Source organism: Protopterus annectens, chromosome 17.part0, assembly GCF_019279795.1.
Source record: "Protopterus annectens isolate FY-2018-M chromosome 17.part0, PAN1.0, whole genome shotgun sequence".
Classification (NCBI taxonomy): Eukaryota; Metazoa; Chordata; order Ceratodontiformes; family Protopteridae; genus Protopterus; species Protopterus annectens.
Genome location: NC_056751.1, coordinates 577,632,835 through 577,656,424, shown reverse-complemented (window position 1 = coordinate 577,656,424; position 23,590 = coordinate 577,632,835). Strand labels below are relative to the sequence as shown.

General features: G+C 39.1%; 1 protein-coding gene across 6 annotated transcripts in view; it reads right to left on the bottom strand.

Moving 5' to 3' along the window:
- The window catches only part of TNNT1 (troponin T1, slow skeletal type), a 392,580-nt gene that overhangs the window by 161,991 nt on the left and 206,999 nt on the right, over window positions 1-23,590 (bottom strand). For 5 of the 6 annotated variants that reach the window (XM_044059733.1, XM_044059735.1, XM_044059732.1 and 2 more), the window contains 2 exons: window positions 12,831-12,852; window positions 5,949-6,009 (listed from right to left, as the gene is read on the bottom strand). In XM_044059733.1, coding sequence (XP_043915668.1) covers window positions 5,949-6,009; window positions 12,831-12,852 — 83 coding nt within the window. Of the gene's footprint in view, window positions 1-5,948; window positions 6,010-12,830; window positions 12,855-23,590 lie in introns of all 6 variants that reach the window. The other variant, XM_044059737.1, reaches the window with a different exon arrangement.

Genomic DNA, 23,590 nt, shown 5'->3' with positions numbered 1-23,590 from the left:
ACTCTGTTGGGATAGATATTTGCCCTTTTGGTGGGGGGGGGGAGAAGTTTGCACTGAACCTGTCAGCTAGGATGTCGGCAATGTCTGTGGGCTCAGTGTATTTTTTTGTCATTTTGGACTAATTCTGAGCATATCTTGGAATTCCCACCCAGGTTCCTAACATAACTAAAGAAGGCCTTGTGATTATCCTTAGTGTCCTGTGCAATTTTTCTCTCGAAGCTGGCCTTAGACGATTCTATGAGTGCCCGTAGTTTTTTGCTAATACTGATCAGAGATGCCTTCCCTTTTTGGGATTTTGCTCTATCATGTAGTAGCTTCCTCCTTCTATTGTATAGTTTGTTTATGGCTGGGGTCTGTAAAAGGACTACTTATTTTCTGTCTCTAATCACCCTCATTGATGTTTCACTCAGACCTTGTTTTACACTATACTAAGAAGTTATCCAGCTACACCCATAAAACTAAATTGCAGGCATTTGTTCAGTGTTTTCTTTTGTAGTTTAAGAAGAATTGAGAGTCCCCTCCCCCCACACTACTGCAAGAGTGTTAAAACTGTCACTGCCCTGCGAGACCCTTGCAGAATCAATTTCTCTTAGACTAAAAAAGAAACCCCTGAACAAAGGCCTGCAATTTAGTTACTTTTTTGGCTGTAGTTGGATAATGTCTAAGTGTAGAGTAAAACAAGGTCAGAGCCAAACATAAGTGAGGGTGATTAGAGACAGAAAGGAAGCAGTCCTTTTACAGAAGGTAAAGAAAATAACAGTGACTCACACAAATCCCATTATATGCCAATGGTGTGGGAATTCAAATTACTTCCTTATGTCTGGCATAAGTCATACAAAGCATTACAGGAAAGAGTAAGGGTTGAGAGAGAACAAGATCACGTTGATACATCAAGCCCCATTGGTAGCCATGTTGTGGAAAACAGGCTAATATTACAAATAAAGCACTTAGAGTGATTTTGAGGTGTTAAAATAAGTCAGGAAACAGATAGAGTGAAAAAAAAACAGATTTGTTTTGTTCTAGGATAGAGTTTTCCTTTAAATGAGCTAAGACCAAAACTAGTGTTGTTGTCGAAGCTCAGTTTGTTCAGTGCATTAATATCATCTTGAAATTGGCCATTAACATTTTTATATGACCCTAACAGAGCACTAAAAATTATATTTAGGTGGTCTAAGTCACTGGTAATGATCAAACATCTGTAGCCTAGGGCACATAGCAGCATTGTGACAGAGAATGGCTATTTTTGTAAACCTAGTTTCATGGAGAGATAGCACCACCAAACTGTCCTAAAAGCAGAAGGGCTTCCTACTAAAGTATAACACAATTCATGCCTGTATAACTTGTCCTGAGGCATTACAGCTTTGAAATAGCTTTTATTTACTTCGTATAGAGAGATTCTTCTGGGTTAAGGACAGTGGGTACCCACCTAAGTACTTGTGTACTTTGAACAGATATCTATATTATTGGTGAATTTATGTTAGAAAAAGATTATCTTGGATAAAAGTTTATTTATCTTCCATGCTTGATTTCATATAATTCAGATGAGCAGTTTATTTGAGTAACCTATAACAGTATCTTTAAGCTTTCCAATGCTGGTCACTCTTTGCCTAATTAACTTGCTATTTCTTCAAAGAAAATGATTCTGTGCAGAGCTAAGCTGCAGCTGATGAGCTTATAGTAGTATTCTCTAAAGGAATGAAATCATTAAACAACCATCAGTAAGACAGCAGCTGTAGCTAAGAACAACTTGGTACTTTTGTGAGATTCATCCCAAAGATAATTACTTTCTTGTTTTCATTGCATTAGGTTGCCAAGCACCAGGTATATGGCTAATTCATGCTGGCAGCCTCATGTCTGTGCACTGAAGTAGAATATATAATACACTCCTCTGATTCCTGATTATATAGATATATTTTTGTTATCAGGAAACATGCATTTGTAAGGTTTCCTAATGACCTTCGTCCTGAAAATGTCCCAAATAAGCAACATGAATGACAACTTTCAGTGCAATACATTCAAATTCATTCAGTCCTAAATGAGTCTGCTAAGTGCTGGTTTGATGTTTTCTTAAATGTCCCTTACCAGTGCTACACCCCAGCTTGCTAAAATGGATCAGTAATTACCTGGAGGAATACAGTAAAGTGAGCAACCATTTTAATTCAACCATGTGCCTGTAGAATTAGCCGGCTCTGATGACCTTGCAGATCCTGAGACAGTTTCTTTCTTTCTTTTCTTTTTCCTCGTAGATCGTGCATTGCTATTAATGAATGAAAATGCATTTTTCTGAAAATGCATTAAGCAAAATCACGAGTATTAAACAGCATACAGAGGAAAAAAAAACTTAAAAAGTGTTTTTGAAGGGGACTGAGCCCCCTTCGCTCAGCCTTGCAGAGGGCTGTGACTACTCCCACTCCCTAATATACTAACTTCACAGTCACACAACCATGTGAAAAGTGGAAAGACCACACACAGTGAATCGTCTCTGCGTGCAAATAGAAACCATACCAGCATCAATTCTCTACAGGTAATACAATGATCACCATTTTCACAATCAGTCAGGTAACACATTCATACATATCCATATATTATATAACTAAACCACATTCTATGAAATGAGATTTCAGCAAAGTAAGCATTTGACTTAATGTGTTTTCAACCATCCTTTTCAGCAATTATTGAGTTACTCAAATTTGCTTTCATCAAAATAAATGTAGTCTTGATATACATGAGAGCGATATAAATTCACTGATGTGCCTTGCATCTAGAATTGATATAGAGAAACACAAAACATCAAAACTGATGGGTTTCTTTCAACCTATCGAAACACTACTCATCATATCCAATGATTTTTACTTGGAGATTAACTAGATCCAGACTCAAATGCAGCAGTTTCACAACCATGGAAACACATTCTGACATTGACAGGGATTATAAAAATGGCCTGTGGTGAATGCTTACAATATCCAATAAATTATCCACACACATTACAACATGCCCAGTTAGCTGATCATCAGCAGCTAAAAGAACAGCATTTTAATTGAGCTACTAGAAATATGTAGAGCATGGGTATAGTCAGAATTTTTGGGACTGCACACTATCTTCCAAATTGTTGTTCATTCAGGCCATAGATAGACATTTCTGATTTATGCATATGATGGGCTTTTCCTGTTGTGTATATCCTTATTAAAAAAAAAAAAAAAAAAAAAAATATATATATATATATATGTGTGTGTGTGTGTGTGTGCGTGTGTGTGTGTGTGTGTGCGTGTGCGTGTGTGTGTATCCACACACACACACACACACACACACACACACACACACACACACACACACACACACACACACACACACACACACACACACACACACACACACACACACACACACACACACACACACACACACAGACTTATAGTATGGCTATTTGATATGTTTTGATGTCGAAACACATAACAGTGACAAAAAAATCTTGTACATTCAAATTGCTGATCACCCAAAGGACTGAACATTCAAAAGATTGCAAAGAAAAAGCAATTTCCTTTTGTGATCTCTGAACCATAACCTTAATACAACAATCATTTGTCTGAATAGTGGTATTATTACAGAAAGTTTTTTTTTTTTTTTAAGGTAAGGTGTAGGGTTATGGTTAGAGGCAGGGGAAGGATTAGGCTTCCCCTGCACCACCTTAATAACGAGTGATGACCTTAAGCCTAATCCTACCTCTAACCTTAACCCCTACACTTTGCCTTAGAAAAAATGTTTCCACATAACTACCACTACACGAGACATATTGGACACACATGTCATATAAATACAGACAGACACACACATACACTTTAAATGTATCCCCTTGATTAACCCTTACTCTTGTATGCACACTCACACCTATTTATCTCTTTCAGCAAATGAAGAGCTAAGCAAAACAAATTCACTAAAATGAATGTTTGCATAAACAAATCCTGAGTTTACTTTGTCAAAGACTGTTCAATGCAATGAATGGCACACACACACACACACACACACACACACACACACACACACACACACACACACACACACATATACATCATTACCCTACACTTAATTAAATGTAAAGTGGATCATAATTAAACTTGCAGACTTCAGTTCCCCAGTGTTCAATTCCTAGATCTATTTTTCTGTCCAAAGTCACTGCTGGTGTGTTTTATATTTGCGCATTGACAGCAATTCAGTTTGGACTGGCTTTTCTCTTTCTCCTATTTTGTGCTTGTACACCTATGGAATTAGTATATATAGGTAAGTGGAAGTGTAGGGGCAAAGCCCCCATGTGTGGGGTACTTGAAGGCTTGCACCTTCCCAAAACACTTTTTTGTATGTTTCATTTGCTTGACATTTTGATTGTTTTTCTTGTCCATTTACAGTTTCAGGAGATTTAAACTCAATGAACTACAGGGAAAGATTGTGAAAAAAATGAAATGCAAACTTGTACTAAAATAAATTCAAAAACAGTAGTGAACTGTATTATAAAACAACAATATCCGTACTATGCAAAACCACACTTTAAGAAGGTAGAATGAAGAAGCCATGGAAAGAGGTGTGTGTGTGTGTGTGTGTGTGTGTGTGTGTGTGTGTGTGTGTGTGTGTGTGTGTGTGTGTGTGTGTGTGTGTGTGTGTGTGTGTGTGTGTGGGGGTAAACTGACCATTCTTATTTGGGCTCTCTTTTGGAAGTTTGAGACTTCATACTGTAGATTCTGATACTTTGAACATTAATGTGCACCCGCCCCCCAAAAAAATGAATTCCAAAACTTCTCCTCTAACACTTTTGTAGCACTTTGTTGGGGGGGGGGGGGTAATATGTACTAACTCTCAGATCCGTGTTCCCAGACTAGGAGAATAATGTTCGATACAGCAATGTCACAATTAGTATATATTCCCACAATCATGTACATTTATACTGTTTAGAGGATGCCTATTACAATTCTTGAACTTTTGTCTGGTACCCACTTTATTGAATGAATTAATTTTGACTAATGCATCTGGGAATGTCCATCTAATTTTTTTAAAGCTACACAAAGATCATTAACGTTCATCTCTTTTCTTGCCACTAGAACAGGAATATTTTACCTTGTTTTAATTTCTCATCTGAAGAATAACTTATGTTTTCATCTCACTATGTCCTTAACATGCATAGTGGTCCCATTCTATGATCAAGAGATGCACCTTTAAGAATTTTGTATGCAGGTTAGCACAGCAAGTTTGCAACAGAAATTGAAAGCTGCCTTTCTCTGGGGACGGGCACATCTTCCACATCAGTCACTCTCTGCATCCCCTTTACCTAATGTAATTCACACTGAGATCACTGCATATTGGAAAAGGAGAAATAATCTACTGTGAGGTCACTGCAGCTTGGAAAAGAAGAATTTCAAGAGCCCCTTTACCTAATGTAACTACTGTGAAGTCACTGCAGCTTGAAAAAGGATAATTTCAGCAGCAGTGATGTCAGTCAAACACAGTCGATGCTCAGAAAGGACATACTCATTTGTGCTTGTTCCTTACTCACAGTAGTTGGTTCTCCAACAGCTCAAGGTCTACTTATAAATTTAGTTTGATGCACCTCAAGTGCCACTGGGATCGTATGCAATGTATAAAAGTAAAATACAAGTGAACAGGGGCAGGATATCAATATGGTAAACGTGTTATCCAACTTTGTCCACTTATCTCACTATATCCAGATATAAGTGAATGATTTCACACCATTCCTCAGTAGCTGTTACCTTAAGAGATCAGTCTGTTTATCGTACCTTCAGGGTTTACCACCCAGCAATAGGATACATCAGGTGACTCACTATAGAAGGGATGTCATGGTATTTTACCTTGTTCTAAACAAAGATCACATAGACTAGAATGGCAGATGATTTTTGAACTTTGAAGAAGCAGGTAAGATAATGTAGAAAGGCAGTGAAACTTACATCAAAGTCGACTCTTTCTCCATCAGGTATTTTTGGTGCAGAGAGCTGTGGAACCAGTGGTCTGAAGAAAAAAGAACAAAGCAATATATGTAAGTTAAGCACTAAACAGCTGTAGAGACTGAGATAATAAATGTTTTTGAAGCTTTGAACTGGACAGATATAAATACGCACCCATATTTAAAAACACAATTGCAGATTCATTCATTCATTCATTCATTCATTCATTCATTCATTCATTCATTCATTTGTAGCTAACTTTTTATATTTTGTTAACTGGGATAACTATATGCTATTGTACTCATTATTTATTTAGCATTTTTTTCCAATGGGTAAGTGTGCTGATCTGCAGACCCTTTTCAGTCACGACCTGAGCCAAGAGGCAAAACAAGTTGCAATCAATAAATCATATAGTGTCATTTTGTTAAATAAGTACAGTAGAAAAAGAAACCTTACAATATAGCTGCATTAAATGGAATTAGTAAATAAGCATAAATAAGATTAAGGAAAAGCTTTACAATATATAATGTTTTATCTATACAAGGAAAAAGGTACACATAAAATAAACATACAGTTAGCAAAGCAAAGCAACATGCGAGGGTTTTTAAGTGAGGAGAGGAAAAGTCAACTACCCGGAGAAAACTGTTGTTATAGGGCCAAACAAAAGTTTAGTATACACACTGGAATATAAGTAGGAGGTACTATCAATGTATACCAGTAGGGATGGTGGTAGACAGAAGTATGTCTCTGAAGCAGTTATATTTGTTTTCTGTAGTTAGGTGGGAGTGGTAGGATTCTTTAAAGGTTTTGAGGTAATCATTTAGAGAAGGATCTTTTGCAGGTGATGAGTAAATGTAGGTCTGTGTAACTTAATGGTATCAAAGACACCAAGTGCACACGTAGAGCATTTGACTGAGAAGGGGTAAAGGGTATCTTTCATGCAGCAGCTTGAATGTAAAAGTGATTAGCAGAAGAGAATCTCAAGCTCCAACAGGTTGCCATTTACTTTTGCATAGTGTGATGCAATGATGTTCATTGTATTTTGAGAGGTAGATAAGTCTAAGGATTTGATTTTCAGCAGATTGGAGGAGAGTGGTGTTTTGTGATGAACAGATAGTTATAATAAAAAGTCCATGTTTGCCCCTAGGGAGCAGCATATGTGTTATGTGCTTTGGACTCAATGTGTTTATGAAAAGTTAGAAGCTGGCCAGACAGTAAACTAAGATACCTTTGTTTCTTGGCAGAGGGTAGAGGAGAGCATGATGGATCAGTAATAGTGACATTTTATATAAGGTTAAGCTTACAGTGAATGCTAAATAACATTACTGAACTTTTCTGAGAATTTACAATTAATTTGTGCTCTGAAAACAATTCCATATGACGGAAAAGTTATTTTGTAGTTCAGTTTGCAATGAGGGAAGATTTTTCTTGCCTTTTGTCAGTACAATGTCATCAGCGTATAGGATGCAGTTGGTACGTGGGAGGTCCCACCATGGATCATTAAAGAGTAGATGACCTAGTAGTACAGAACCTTGGGGGACCCCTTTGATGGTTATTCCAGAAATAATAGTTTTATTTGGGCCTAGAATTGATAAGGTATGGTTGAGCAGATAGCTATTAACTACTGAACTACCAAAGGGATGAAACAATTTTTATTACTTTCTGCAGCAGTAGTGAGTGATTGACATCATTGAAGTCTGTTTAATGGTTCAGGAAGATGGCACCTGTAATTTTACCTTGCATCACATTTGTGTGTATGTGGTCTGTAAGTAAGTAGATAGCTGTGGTGCTACTGTAAAGGGGTAAAAAAACATGCTGTCTGCTATTGAGAATATATATTGTTATGTACTGAAGAATTTGAAAATTATCTTTTTCGTAGTACTGTACTATATAGATGCTCTTATTTGTTTAATCTGGCAACTCAGAGGAGTAAGGCTGTTTGCTGCTTCTTATAGCTAAAAGTACAGAGTCTGATTCCCTATATTGCTGTTTGCATACATTATAGTCATATTGTTTGTGTAAGAATTCTGGACAAAGCCAGATAATGGGGGGAAGGATCAAGATTAGGGAAAGAGTTAAATATCACTCTTACAAACTTAAAAAGCAACTTTTGCATTAGCATACATTGTCTGAAGGATATGAAATCTGAACCTGAAATGTCTGTCACTATTTTGTAATTTCAGTCCTCAAAGATTTGCCAGAAAACCATAAATTTTAAGAAAAACAGTCCAAAAGTATGATGCAAAATCTGGATGTTCTGCAAAATTCTGGACAGTTGAGGGGTATGCGTGTGACTCTGGGCAAGTCACTTCATCAGACAGTGTTCCCAGGTTGCCCCTAAAAAGGTAGACTTGTGGCCAGTGGACTTACTGAGTTAATTAATAAAAAAAAATGCAATAAAAAGAAGCGGTTCAGGCACACCAGGAAACGGCTCACTCATACAATCATTTATTGAAATAAAAGTTCAACACAAGTGCTTTTGCCCTGCTACAATGCAGGGCTTTATCAAGTGAATAAAAACACACAATCCCAATCTCTTAAGTACCCTGTTTCTTAAAAAAGGCGCCAAACCATCTTAAAGATACATAGACTGGAAACGATACATAATTAAAAGACAGTTAACATCTATTCACATTGTTCCTCTCAGTATAAGAAAAATCCTACAAAAACAATGAAACAGCTTAAAAAACAACATAAAACATTGCTTGAATATTAGCATATAATCACAAGATGTCCCTACTTGAAAGCTTACTGGCCTTCTTTATCAAATATGGCTTGATAGAAATATGGTCATTCAGACCTGGGGGGTTCATAGAATTAAGTTTCACCTGCCAATGGGTTTCCCTACAACTAAGCCAGTTCTCCCACTCACCCCCCCCCAGGGTCCATACAGACCTGCTCCAAGATCCGAAATAAAAATCCTGTGTAAGAAAGATGTTTGTAAAGAGCGTTGTTCAAGTTCTTCTTCTTAATACTATAAGTATGTTCGTATATACGCTTTCACAATGCTCTTTTAGATTTCCCCACATAAAAGCTAGTGCAATCTTTACATAAAGCCAAGTAAACTATACCCTTGGTCGTACAGTTACCCCTTCTAAAGTGTATTACACTCTTCACATTATTGTCCAACACTATCTGTTCTTTACCAACAATATATTTGCAGTACCCACATCTCCCACATTTTCTAGTTCCAACCTCTCCCTGATGTTTTGTCTCATTCTTGTTTCTTTCAAAAACTTTTTTCAAAATTGTACCTGTCTTAAACACAAATTTGGGACTCTCACCTATTTTTTGCGCAATGTCTTTATTAAATTTTAACATTTTCCAATTGTTCTTAACCAAATCCTTTATTCCTTGTGAAGCGTAGTTGTATTCAGTCACTAAAGCCCTTGTGAAATGTTGCTCATCATCACCCCTATTGTGTCAAACAGCTTGTATAATTTCACCTAGTAAGGGCACATATTTGACACCCCACCCCTCAATGAATTCTAAAGCTACCTCCTCAATTAAACTGGCAGGGTACCCCCTTTAATTAAATAGTTCAGAAATTAATTTGATTTCATCCAAGAAGTCAGTTCATTCCAAGGTCATCCTAGCTTACCTGACCATCTGACCTTTCACAATGCTTCTCTTTTGTTTCCAAGGGTGCTCACTGGTGTAAGGGAGGTAAGAATTACTAAATGTACTTTTTCTATGAATCCTAGATTTTAACCGTCCTTCAATTCTATCCACTCTCACGTCCAAATAGTCAATCCCAGTCTTGTCATATTTGTGGGTAAATTTTAAGAAGTTTGTAGTGGTGTTCAAATATTCTATAAAGTGGACTAAAACCTCTTCAGGTCCTTCCCATATAACAAAAATATCGTCCAAAAAATTATGATATAGTTTGATATATTTCCAATACTCACTATTAAACGCACACAAAGTTTCCCATTTCCATTGGAGAGATGACCCTTCAGGAAGTTAGGAGATGCTCCTACAGTCAGGCCATTGTATGTCCCCTCCCCTGTGCTTGGCCAGTTGCATGCAAGGACAAGGGCACAGAAAGAAAAATGTTTGAACTGCCCCTGATGGCTGTATGAATAATGTCCCCTCTTGGTTGACCCTCACACTGGTGATGAAACTGAGTACAGATAAGAGATTTTTAATGGCAGCAAATGGGGGAAATGAGAAGAAATGGAGAAATGAGAAGAGAAAATAGTGGAACAGGTTAACAGCTTCAGGTATCTTGGAGGGGCTGGTGAGGAGAAAGGAAGTCTAAATGAGGATGTCAGGCCATCCAACTGAAACACAGTCTCATAGATAGTGTATGACAGAAGAATGCCAAAGATGCTGAAAAGTAAGGTGTACAAAACAGTCATGTGACCAGTACTACTGTATGGTACAGAAATCTGGGCAGTAAAGGCACAGTAGTTGAGGAAGCTAAACGTGATGCAGATGAAGTGCCTGAGATGGGTGGAAGGATGCACACTTTTGGACAGATGAAGAAATCAGAGCAGAAGCCAAAGTAGCTCCAATTGCAGAGAAAATCGAAGATAATAGATTATGGTGGATCAAGCACATGTGAAGAAAAGCAGAAGACAATCTGGTGAGAAAGATTTAGGATGGACAAGAAGAAGGCAAGAGGAAATGAGGACACCTGTGGCAGTCAGGCATGACTGTCGAAGAAGGTAGGAGAGTGGCATAGAATCAAGATGACGATAGTTGGCAAGACACCTCAATCCTTTGTAGAAAATAAGACAAAAGGGGGTTGATGATGATGATGATGAAGATGAAAATGGTTTTATTAATTTTTATATAATCATACACAAATGCACATTCCCAAACAGGTACACTGAAATGAGTAAACAACAAAACTAAGGCACATATTTCTCTTCATAAAATAAAATATAAAATATAAAACCCAGCCTCCAGAGACACAGTATTTCAAAGTAAAAAAACTTGTATTCTCTCTGTGATGTAAATATGTTGCACAGATTTTGAAATAATATTTACGTATTTATTTTCTAACCACAGCAGCTCTCCTCTCTTCTTCCACCACAACAACCTAAGGCATTTTCCCCATTACACAAGACTGATGCATTTCCCAGTTGCTAGTCTTTCTTCATCCTTGTAAAACCTCTAGTGTTTAATAAACTGCTGTATAGCGTTAACCTCAACTTTATCATTTCCTAGCATTATCTTCCAGTGTTCTGAAGTCAAGGTCTTCATCCGCCATCCCAGTGGAACAATTTCTACTCTGTCACATTAGGTATAACCCCCCCTTCCTTCAAAGTCACATAAAAAGTCTCATCTAGCAGAACAACATCTATAGTATATCTGTGCAAACACCTTCAAAACCTTATTCCACAGCCATTTAACCTCTGCACCCCTCTGCCTCCCACAATTTGCATCTCCCCTGCTTCTTCCTCCTCCTCACATCTACAATAGCAATTACTTTCCTTCCATCTGCTAAGCATAAAATTCCAACAATGAAGCGATCTGAACTGATTATTATGAAGTAGGCCTAGTACTCTGATATACTTTAACAGCCATTTTTGTTCCAAGTTGTCATCTTTCTATTCCTTACAGTCCTTTATCCAAACTTCTTTCAGTTTCTGTAAACCCACCTTGATACGCTTATCTCCTAAATATTCATATTTTATTGCTATCGACCACTTTTTCTAACTTCTTAATTGTTAATGCTATCCGTAGATCCATCTATGATGTTAATTATCTAATCATCATATCCATTGATTAACTAGATCCAGACTCAAATGCAGCAGTTTCACAACCATGGAAACACATTCTGACATTGACAGGGCTTATAAAAATGGCCTGTCTTGAATGTTTGCAATATCCAATAAACATAGACATATGAAATATGTTATCCACACACATTACAACATATCCAGTTAGCTGATCATCAACAGCTAAAAGAGCAGGATTTTAACTGGGTTTTAGAAATATTTAGAGCATGGTTACAGTCAGGAGTTTTGGAACTGCACACTATCTTCAAAACTGTTGTTCATCCAGGCCATAGATATACATTTCTGATTTATGCATATGATGGGCTTTTTCTGTTGTGTATATCTTTACTATATATATATATATATATATATATATATATATATATATATGTGTGTGTGTGTGTGTGTGTGTGTGTGTGTGTGTATATATATATATATATATATATATATATATATATATATATATATATATATATATATATATATATATATATATACACACACACACACACACACACACATATATATATATATATATATATATATATATATATATATATATATATATTAAAATTAGTACATTATAATTTAGTTAGATAGCAAGTGCTACAACAAACACAACACCCTGGGTACAGCTCTCTTCTTTGCTGGCTTACTCATGTCCTTTTAATTTCATTTATATGTTTGAATCTTGGTCATTTGGTGCACTTGTGTTGGCAAACTGTTAATCCCTTAAAAGTGAATTTGTGCACAATTCTTTACATGGTATATGCGTGACCATACATATAATTTACAACACAGATTCTATTTAGTAAATATATTCTGCATAGAATGAAGGATGAATATCACTTCAGAGAAACTCTGCTATTGAGAAGAAGCCAGACATAATGTAAATTAAGTAGCTGCAGCATATACATTTTACAGCAAATGAAAAATAGCAAACTGGAAAAAATAAATGACTTCTTTCTGTTAAGTTGCATAGTTTGCTACACTGTTTTCGTCTTAGAAACAGAGCAATTCCACACCTCTGCTCACCATCTAATGCTGATTTCTGTTTAAACTGCAGTAACAGTTTCTTAAAGATACATATTGTAACAACCAAAACATTCTTCTCATAAGAGAAGCTATACAAAATAAAAAACTGCCTGCAACTTACTTCGGTTTGGGGCGTTCCTCTTCTGTGGGAAAAAGACAAAGAAAAATTAGTTCTTTTCATTCTATATAAAGAAATAGAGATTAACTAAGTAATATTACATGCATGTTTGGATGCAGTGATCACTTGAAATGCAATTTCACTTAGTTTTATTTTCGTTGCTAACCATTCATTATGGTATAGGAAAAAAAAACAGGAAATTAATGCAGAATGCTACTTTTCTGCTGAAGTTACCGTAGTGGGAAAGGACTTTTCGAGAATGCTGATATTTTAGCCTTTCTGCTAAACCGATGTTATTCAACATTTTTTGTATCTATACAGCAGATATCTAACAGGTGAATAATAATTTTTGTGTATGTGATCATACACATATGCACATTCCCAAATGGGTACACTGAAATGAGTAAATGATGAAAATAATTTTAGGGAAACGCATTTATTATTAAATAGACTATTAAACACACACACACACACACACACACACACACACACACACACACACACACACACACACACACACACACACACACACACACAAATGTACATATACATACATTTATTTGTTGGGTAATAGTGCTGGTAAAGTTAAAGCTGAAATATGACTTCTGTGTAAAATCCAGAACTGGAATTCTAAAATATAACAGCGTTACAAATGTTCAAAAGGTTTGTATAACATTTCGCTGTATGAACCACTGACCTATATCATGTAAGTATGCAACAAATATCTTGAGAATCTTCAGTATAATCTTTTCACATGCAGACAATATAAACAGACATATGACAATGCAGAACAAGGAACTTTAAAAGTGGTCTGAAGGAATGTGTTTGACTGCAACAAGAGACAAGTAGCTCTGTCATTTTCCACTTAATTGAATTTAACATTCTACCTCCCCTGCCCTTCTCTTCCTCTTATCATTTCTTCACCTATTCCATGCCTTTTGGAATCATTCCATGGATTCCTTCTCTACTGCCACTTCAAGTCCGTTTGATGAGTCCATAAAGTTCTTCAATAAGAAGTAAATTATTGCTCCTGGGAGTATTTGGTTCCTAGAATCTGTTGCTTGTGTCCTGATTTCCACTTCTGTTTTTTTTTTCTATTAACCACTCATGTACCAACTCCTTCGCTCAACGCTTTCTGGAATTCAGAAACTCCAGTGCCCTGGATCAACTTATCCACACCCCCACCAGGGGCAACAATATCCTAGAGCTAGTCATTACCAACATGAGTGACCGGTGTTCCACACCTGAAGTCAACGCCTCATTGGTCCGATCCAACCATAAGTTAATTACCCTAGATATCTACATCCTGCCCCCACCCCCCATTAAGGAAACCATGGTAAAAAATTTCTCCAAAGCCAGCTTCATGCTTCTTAAGACAGAAGTGGTGAACTTCATGACACCCATGCAGATGGACAAAACAGTTATGACTACTGAATCCTACACAATTGCACTTTATAAGTGCTTACATGAGTGCATGGATTGTGCTATCCCAAAGAAAACCAAGATGCTATCCTCCAAAAAAATGAAGCTAATCTGGTGGTCCCCTTTCATAAACAAACTGTACAACAGAAGGAAGAAACTGTTCCAAAAGAGAGTAAAATCCCATGAGTGGAGGAGCTCCCTGGTCAGCCTCAGTAAAAAGCTATGATCCCTGATAAAATCCTCCAAAGCTAGTTATGAAAACAAAATCACCACTGATTCTAAAGACAGCCACAAAGCATTCTATAGCTATGTCAAGAATCTCAATAGCAACACTCAGATCTGCTCTGAGTTACAGCACAATGGCACTAAATATACAGACCCAACTGATATAGCCAATTATCCTGGCAGATAGGTTCAGGGCTAACTTTACCCCCCTCTCACCCCCTAAAGAGCCCATCTCTCTATTGGAAGAATGCAAAGTTTCTGTAATCATGGCTGCACAGGTAAAAACTACACTCTCCAAAGTCAAGAACACAGCATCCATGGGACCAGACAACATCCCAGGCTGCATTCTACATGGACTACAGAATGAACTGGCACCCCACCTAAGTACCATGTTCAATCATAGCCTCACCTCAGGCTTTGTGCCTGCTGAATGGTGCACTCCACAAGGGGGGGAGCCACCACGGACCCCAGGAACTACCGCCCCATTAGCCTGATAAGCCTGGTTTGCAAGGCTATGGAACGTATCATCATGGAACTTATAAACAAAGACATTGGTAATCTCCAAACTCTGGACCCCACCCAGTTTGGGTTTGTAAAAGGCAGATCATGTCGCCTAAACCTGATAGACTTCCTTGAAGCAGTCACCAAAGCTGTAGACAAGGGTAAGGTGGTTCACTCAGCCTATCTAGATCTTGCCAAGGCTTTCAACACCATCCCCCACTCTGGAATTACAGATAAACTCACTAAACTAGGTATAAATCCCTGTGCACAAGATGGGTTGCCAACTGGCTCACTGAGAGAACCCACACTGTGAAAGTAGCAGACTCCAAATCCGACTTCAGACCAGTGACAAGTGGAGTACCCACAGGGTTCAGTCCTGGGTCCTCTCCTGTTTGGTATCTACTTCTCTGAAGTACAGGCTAACACAGAAGGTATTTGGCTAATGAAGTTCGCAGATGACTGCAAACTAGGAGCCATAAATGAAACTCCTAATGATGTGGACATCCTACAAAAGGGCCTCACTGAGACAGATGCCTGGTGCCAAAGCCATGGCCTCAAGCTCAATGCCAAAAAGTGCATTGTCATCCCCTTTGGTAAAAACTCTGTACCCATGAACTACAACATAGGCGGTAGTATACATAACACCAAAAGTCTGATAAGAGACCTTGGGACATAGGTGGACAGTAGTCTCTCCGTTGATAATCACATCGCCACAGTAGTCAGGAAATCCTTCTACGTGGCACACCTCATCACAAAAGCTTTCTCATCCAGAAAAAAAGAGGTCATTGTTCCCCTCTACTCATCACTCATTAGACCCATTATAGAGTACAACGCCCCTTTTGGTATGTACCTCACAAGACATTTACAACAACTGGAAAGACCACAGAAATACCTCACAAAGAGGATTATCGGCCTTAAACAGATGCCGTACGCAGACCGTCTCAAAAAACTCCAGCTTTACTCCATCGCATATCGCCTATTCGGAGGTGATCTCTGCCTAACATACAAAGCTATGTCAAACCCAGAGCTGTTGGACATGCTTCACTTAAAGAAATCCCAATCCCTCTGAGCTACACGCTCTAGAGACCTAAACCTTGTCACCACAATAAACAGAACATGCCGGAGGGATAGATTCCTGTCCCAGAGACTTCCCATACTCTGGAATAAACTACCTATCTATATCAAACAAAGCTCTTCATTAGCACTCTTCAAGAAAAATCTTGATGATTAGATGGGAAATAGGAAATTCACCCCAGGGATCACCTCTGTGGCTCTGCCCAACAGTGGCACAGGAAAATAATTTTCTTGGGTGGCAAAAGCCAGGGTACCTTTTTGGCTGGGCTTGTATAGGCCCCAGGGCTAATAGCTTAGTACCTACCTGTGAACCTATTAAAGAAGACCATTTCACATCTCCCCTGACATGATTTTATGCACCTATATTATGTTTCTCCTTTCTCTTTTGGTATGTATTGAGAAGTATCTGGCCATATCCTTTTTCTGCACTCCATATACCCTTCTGATGGTCTGCTGTGGACTTCTTCTAGCAGTCCAACATCCCTCTCTTGGTATGGCCTCAAGTCAGAACCCGACACAGTCATATTACTCAGGCTGTGACCTGACCATAGCCTGATAGAGCAGGAACATTTCCTCTTTGCTTCTGGAGTCTACTTTCCTGGGCCTTACCCAGGATTCAGTATGCAGTCACAAAAAGCCCTCTCACTTTAGTGGAGGTGTTCCAGTCCAAGTGCAGTCAATACTCTGAGATACCTTTCCTGTTTATTTGCAACCAGTCCCACTAACCCCATCTGATACTTCAAAGCAGGCTTGTTGAAGCCCAGGTCTATTACTTTGCATTTGTCTACATTAATATTAGCAGCTACCTTTCTGCTCACTCTATCAGACCTTCCAAATCCTTCCTTAGTCTGTTCTCTTTATTCTTCATTGCTGCAATTGTCTTTGTATTGTCAGTGAAGAGGTTCATCCTGTTCTATACAGGTATTTCTGAAACAAACACAGTAAGATTACTGGACCCAGAACAGACCCCTGCACCATTCCACTTGTTGCAGTCCTTATTTTGACACTAATGGTCCTCTTCCCATAGCTCTATGTGTCCTACTCTTCAGCTGTGCAACAATGTAGATCTTCGGTCTTAGTCTTAAGCCCAACACCAACAGCTTTCCCTAGCAGCAACCTGTGTGGGGCTAAGTTCAGTACTTTGGTGAAATTCAGGTTTACAATAACTCCTGATAAACCTCTGTCAAGTTTTCCTATAACTCATTCACAAAACTGTATCTTCGTTTTTGCTGTTTTATGTTGTTTTCAGTCATTGGTGATTTGGTTGATGGAATTAAGTTATCTGTTAATTTGAAGTTCTCATTTGAATTTAGTAGGGCAAGAACTTCTGTGTTTTGACAGGAATTTGGGGTGGATGACATTGCTTTACTGTTGCATTGTTTTTATTTAGAATTCTGTCTTGTATATTTGGTATTAGACCATTCTTTGAATACATTAAATTAGGTGATATTATTTAGATATATGGGAGGATTAGGAAGTGTTTCAGACTTGAGTCTAGGATGTTAGAGGTGCTCTTAGGACCATAATAATTCTCAACTTTTTTGGTTAAGCAGTCAGGACAAAGCTAAAAATAAATGGGGGACAAAGATGAAAAATCAAGGGTAGTTTTTGTGTTTTACCATGCACCACTTAAAAAGTTAATTAAACAACAAGTTTTGCATCAGCATGCATTTTCTGAACAATAAGTATGAAACTTTAATGTTTAGCATTATAGACTGACTGCAAGCCTCAGTGATTTACCAGAAGAAAAAAAAATATGTGGGACGGTTAAAAATATGAGGCAGACAAAATTGGGGAGAGCTGAGAGCAATGCTTAGAACCTCTAGTTAGTTAAGAGAAACAGTAGTGATCTGATGTAATTTTCATTCATTCCTCAATGAATGGGTTCGTATCCAATCCTCCAGTCCGATTCAGCCCCTTTCTATAGATTCTAGGATCTGACTTTTGAGCTTCTTCCTTACCCATAATGCCCCTGATCACTGTGTTACTTCAGATCTCTTTTGCTGCTGTTAAAGATCAGTATGGATTGCGATTGCTCAAGCTCCTTGTACATTTTAGTGAGTGAATAGCTTAATATTTTTCTCCTATATTTCTTTATAATTTGCTTTTCCTTAGTATACTAAGACTATTTCCCTTACCCTCAACAATCTTTACTTACGAGGTTTTTTTGGTAATCCTGTACTAACACCGTTGGTTGTCCATTTTTTTCTGTTACCTGTAGGTAATGACTTGCTATACCGTTGTAGGTAGGTAGTGTTTATCTTTCCTTTCCTGCTTTCTATAAAAAAAAGAAGAAAATGTTATTTTCTCTACTCATTTGGCTTGTTTTTTTTCATTATGGCTGATAAGCCAACTGGGTTTAAGAAATGCACTTCCTGTGGGTATAAGATCCCAATTTTGATGCCCATAGGGAGTGTGCTTATTGTTTGGGCTGAGCAGATTTGGACATCTGTTGTTCTATCAGTGTGGCCTTTAAAGCTAGCATGATAAGTGACAGGAGAAATAAGTTAATTTTAATAGGCTTCCTTCCGGCTTCAGCTTCTTCTGCAGATACTTCTTCTTCAGGGGCTCAAGCCCCCTTTCAAAAATCAAAGGAGCCCAGGGAGCACCATAAACATTCACCTGCTCAGTCTTCTCATTCCACACCTTCTTCAGAGCCTCCTAAGAAGACTTCTAAGATCTGAGATCTGAAGTTTGTGGATTTGACACCAACTGTAGTCACATCTCCTAGGCCTCATGCTCCTAGGTTTTCTCCAGAGCCAGTATCCCAGAGATTAAGGTCTTCTTTTTGATAAGAGACCCCCAAGAAGTTGTCAATGCCACCTTCTATGTCCTCTTCCCTTAAGTCTTCTCGGAGTCTTTCTGAGTCAGAGGTGGATAGGATGATGAGAAAATTCCTCAGAACACAGATCCATATGAGGGTCCTGCCAACTTAGTCTTCCATGAGATCTGTGAGTCTTCAACCTTCTTTCCAACCTGTTCTTGCTCCTTCTCTGATCTGACTGTCTGCTTCAGAGTCCTTGTATCTGAGAACCCTGAGAGCCGAACTGTCGGATCTGAAGGTTATTTTATCTTCTGCACCAGTGACTTCTCTGATCTGATCAGTTCTGACCCTGTTAGAGCATGATTGCTCTCGGAGTCAAAGCATCGGCATCAAATCTGAGGGGTTGACTTTGACTCAGAAGTTTTCAGAGCAATTGCTTCCTGTCAGAGCTTCAGCACTGGATAGCTCGGCTCTGACTCCCCCCTCAAAGTAGATGGTTGGTAAAGCCAGGGTACTGTCTGCTCCGAGAGCCTTGGCTTCAGACAGATTGTCCTGGGCTTCTTCTGATCCCTGTGTATTCAAGGGGGTGGAGAGGGTATTCTCACATCCCAGAATGGTGTCGACTCTCCCTTCTTTGGATCCATGCCCTATTCCCTCTTTGGATCCTGTGTCTGAGTCTTCTCATCCTACACCTCAGGGACAGCCAGCCCAGATGAGCTTCCAAGCAGTTCAGACCAGGGAACTTCCAATCTCTCCTGACACCTCCCTGGAATATCCCTCTGAGGAGGTCCCTTGGAAGAGCATGTGCAAGAGGAGGAACTTGGATTCCTCATAGGAATCCATCACAGAAGACACCGATTTTGATGAAGTGGTAGGTCCTCCAGATCTCCTCTTGAGGATGACTCATTTGGAGACATCTTAGAGATCTTTCACCAGAAAGGTGGTTTGTTTTCCCAAACTCCTTCACAGGAGAATTAGTGTTCTCAGAAGCCTTTGAGTTTGGACCTTCTACATCTTGGGTTACCTTATCTGCAGATGAGCTAATAGATCTTGTCTCCTGCAGAGCATGGAAAAAACAGACTTCATAGAACTGACCCCCAAATGCCTGGACAAAATTTTGAGTGCTCCTTCAGACAGGCAACACTGGACAAAGGGTATTCCGGTAGATGCCATTATTGTTGCAGCAACCACTAAGGAGTTGGCTGAACAGAGCCCCTCTGTTCATCCCCCTAACAGGGAGTCTAGGGCATTGGACAGGTTTGTGAAGTGAGTGCATGCATCAGCAACATGTGCTTTACAGTCACTGAATTATTTGGTGCAGTTTAATAGGTTACAGAGGGACATAGTCAAGGAACTTGCTAACTCTACCCCTGGATCCATGTCCACAACTGGGTGCCCTACAGTCCATTACTAATGCATTCATTAGGTTAATCTCGCATACAGCTGAAGGTTCCTTATGGGCCGCTGGTTCAGGGATAACCATTAGGAGACATGCCTGGATGCTGTTGTGTGATTTCATAGAACCCATTAAGGCATCATTCATCAATGCCCCCTTTGATGGATCTTCCTTGTTTGGGCTAACAGTTAAAGAGACACTCTCCCACAATGAGAAGGATGTAAAGACCTTATCTGCTGTGGTAATCTGCTTTTCTACCCCACACAGACCCTTTTCCAGGAATCAATGAGGTGTGGTGGTAAAAATACATTGTTCTGTAAATCTTAAGGACCTTTCCTAGATCCATGCAGATAATTTTCTCCTAGAGGCAGAGGGGGAAATAACTATAATGAGAGGTGCCACCCTTGTGGCAGAGGGGGTGTTCAGAGCCAGGGGTCTTGAGATTCCTTCTTGGAGAGATCATTTCTGCACTCCTGAAAGGTTACCTGACCTTCCCTCTCTGGAGGCTGTCAGGAGGTGCTTGCCCACGAACCCAAAAGCCTGTATAGCCATCACAAACGATTTATGGGTTCAAAGTATCATATCCAGAGAATATTTCATTCCCTTTTTATAAGTTACCCAAAGGAAAAGAAATCGTCTCCCTGATGTTCCACTCAGTCAGAGAGAGTTAGCAGCTCTAGGGATTCAAAAGATCCTGGACAAAAGAGTCATCCAAGAGGTGCCCCTACATCGCAAGAGGATTCGGAATTTACTGAAGATTCTTTTAGTGTCAAATAAAACAGGAGACCTGAGACCCATTCTGGATCTCCATTATCTAAACCAGTTTTCAAAGAATTCCAAATTCTGGATGGTCATGGTTCTGGCCATTCTACCACTCCTTCAGAAGGATGACTGCTTGTGCTCTCCAGATCTTCAAGACGTAGTATCAGATCAAAATGAACAGTCACTCTCAAAGATATCTATGCTTCTGGTTGGGAGCCAGTCATTACCAAGTCAGAGCCCTGCCCTTTGGTCTCAGCACAGACCCCAGGGTGTTCACCAAATGCATGCAAGTGATAGCAGCTCATCTATGACTGCGTGGATTCAGAGTGTTTCCTTATTTAGACAACTGCCTCTTTACCACTCTGACTGGTCATCTTCTGGAAAAGGCCAGAGATTAACTACTTGATTTATCTCAGTCTCTGGGGATTATGATAAATCTGTTAAAGCCATAACCTCTACCATTTCAGGTCTTGGAGTTTATAGGGGTTCGTCTAGATACAGTCAATTGCCTAGCTCTTCTGACTCAAAACAGAATTCTTTCTTTGACATTGCATGTCAGTCAGGTTCTTTTTCATCCTTTTCCCCCAGCAAGAATAGTATTCAAAGCCCTAGGTTCGATGGCTGCTGCAATAACTTTAATATCCACTGCTTGTCTCCATATGAGAATTCTTCAGTGGACCCTAGCAGTGCAATGGTCTTTCCATTGATAATTTCTAGGACATCCATCTCAAATTTGCAGAAAATCTCTTTCGTGGTGGATACACTCCAAAGAGATTTCTCATGGATGCCCATTTATCCTTTCTCCAACGAACTACACGTTGACCATGGATGCCTCCCAGTTGGGGCAGGGGGCATTACTTGGGATGGAAAATTCAATGTACGTGGTCCCAAGAATAGGCCAATTTGCATATAAATGCTCTAGAGATGAGAGCAGTGCTTCTAGTGTTGCAGGCCCTTCAGAGCTGTCTTCCACTAGGAACTATTGCTATTCAGACAGACAACATATCGGTAGTCTGGTGCATCAGTAAACAGGGTGAACCAGATCATATCCCCTGTGCTGAGAAGCAATGAGGTTTGGCAATGGGAAATCTCCTCCAACTGCTTTCTGGTAGTGATGCATATACCAGAGAAATGCAACAGATTAGTGGACAAGCTCAGCAGAACTGTCCTGATCCCTCACGAGTAGTCTCTTAGTCAGTCAGTGGCAAATATGATCTTCCTCAAATTGAGGTCAACAGTGCTGTGACCTATTCACCTCTTCCCTCAACAACAAATGTGGCAGTTCTTTGCCCTAATTCCCCCTCAGGGACAGCCACCGAGAGATGCTCTAGTCCACGTTTGGCCCTCTGGTCTTCTTTATGCATATCTTCCCCTGCCTCTAATATTCAGGTTTCTTCAGAAAATTCATTGGTTGAAGAGCAAAGTAATCCTCATTGCCCCCTACTGGCCTTGGCAGATTTGTTTTCCCTTTTTTATGGTCTCACCTAGTATGTCCACCTTGGACACTGGATCACACTCTAGATCTTCTGTCACACCCCACAGGTATGATTCTTTCGGACATTACGAGCCTCAAATTGGCTGCATGGTTTCTCCAATTCCAATGATGGCTAGATATTCTAGGCTGTCCTCCCCAGTTCATCATATTCTTTTCTCGTCCCACAAACCTTCAACCAGGAAGATTTATAAAAGCAAATGGAAAAGATTTTCTTCATGGACTTGTCAGAGGGACTTAGATCCTTTCACTTCTCTACTTCCGGTTATTTTAATTTTCCTTGCCTGTATTTTTTCAAACCAGGCCAAGTTTCTCCAACATTAAAGTGCAGCTGGCATCCATCTCCAACTACCACATTGGAGATAATGCTTCTCCTTTAGCCTCAACTAAGTTATGTAAAACCTTGCTAAAAGTTACACTTTTGCTTAGACCTCCAATTCGAGATCCCACTCCACCTCAGGATCTAACTTTGATATTACAGGCTTTAGTACACCCACAGTTTGAGCCTTCGGCTAAAATAGATTTTAAAATTTCTATCTTGGAAAACTTTTTTTTTTTTGTGGCTATCAATTCATCAAGACGAATATCAGAACTCCAGGCACTATCTGTGAAAACATTGTATTTAATTTTTCATAAGGAAGGAGTTACCCTATGCAATAGTCCTTCCTTTCTACCAAAAGTGGCCTCTGAATCAAACATCAGTCAAGTCATCGACCTACCAGTTTTCTTTACAAATTTTGACAATAAAGGAGAATATACCCTTCAACTCTTAGACGTCCATAGGCAACTGATCAATTGTTTGTCTCCTTTTCCAATAACAAGATGTGAAAAGCAGTTTCAAAAACTAATCTAGATAAATGGATAACAGATTATATTTCCTATGTTTATTCCTTGAGAGGCCTAACTTTATCACGACATCCAAAAGCTCATTCGACCAGGTCAATGGCTACATGAGCTGCTTTTTGGGCTAGAGCTTCCAATGATGACATTTGTGCAGCTGTCACTTAGTCTAATGCTCATACTTTTATTTCTCATTGCAAATTGGATATCTTATCCAGGAATAGAATATCGTTCGGTTCTGCAGTGCTCTGGAACATCCTTCCATGAGGGCCACCCAAGGTAATCAT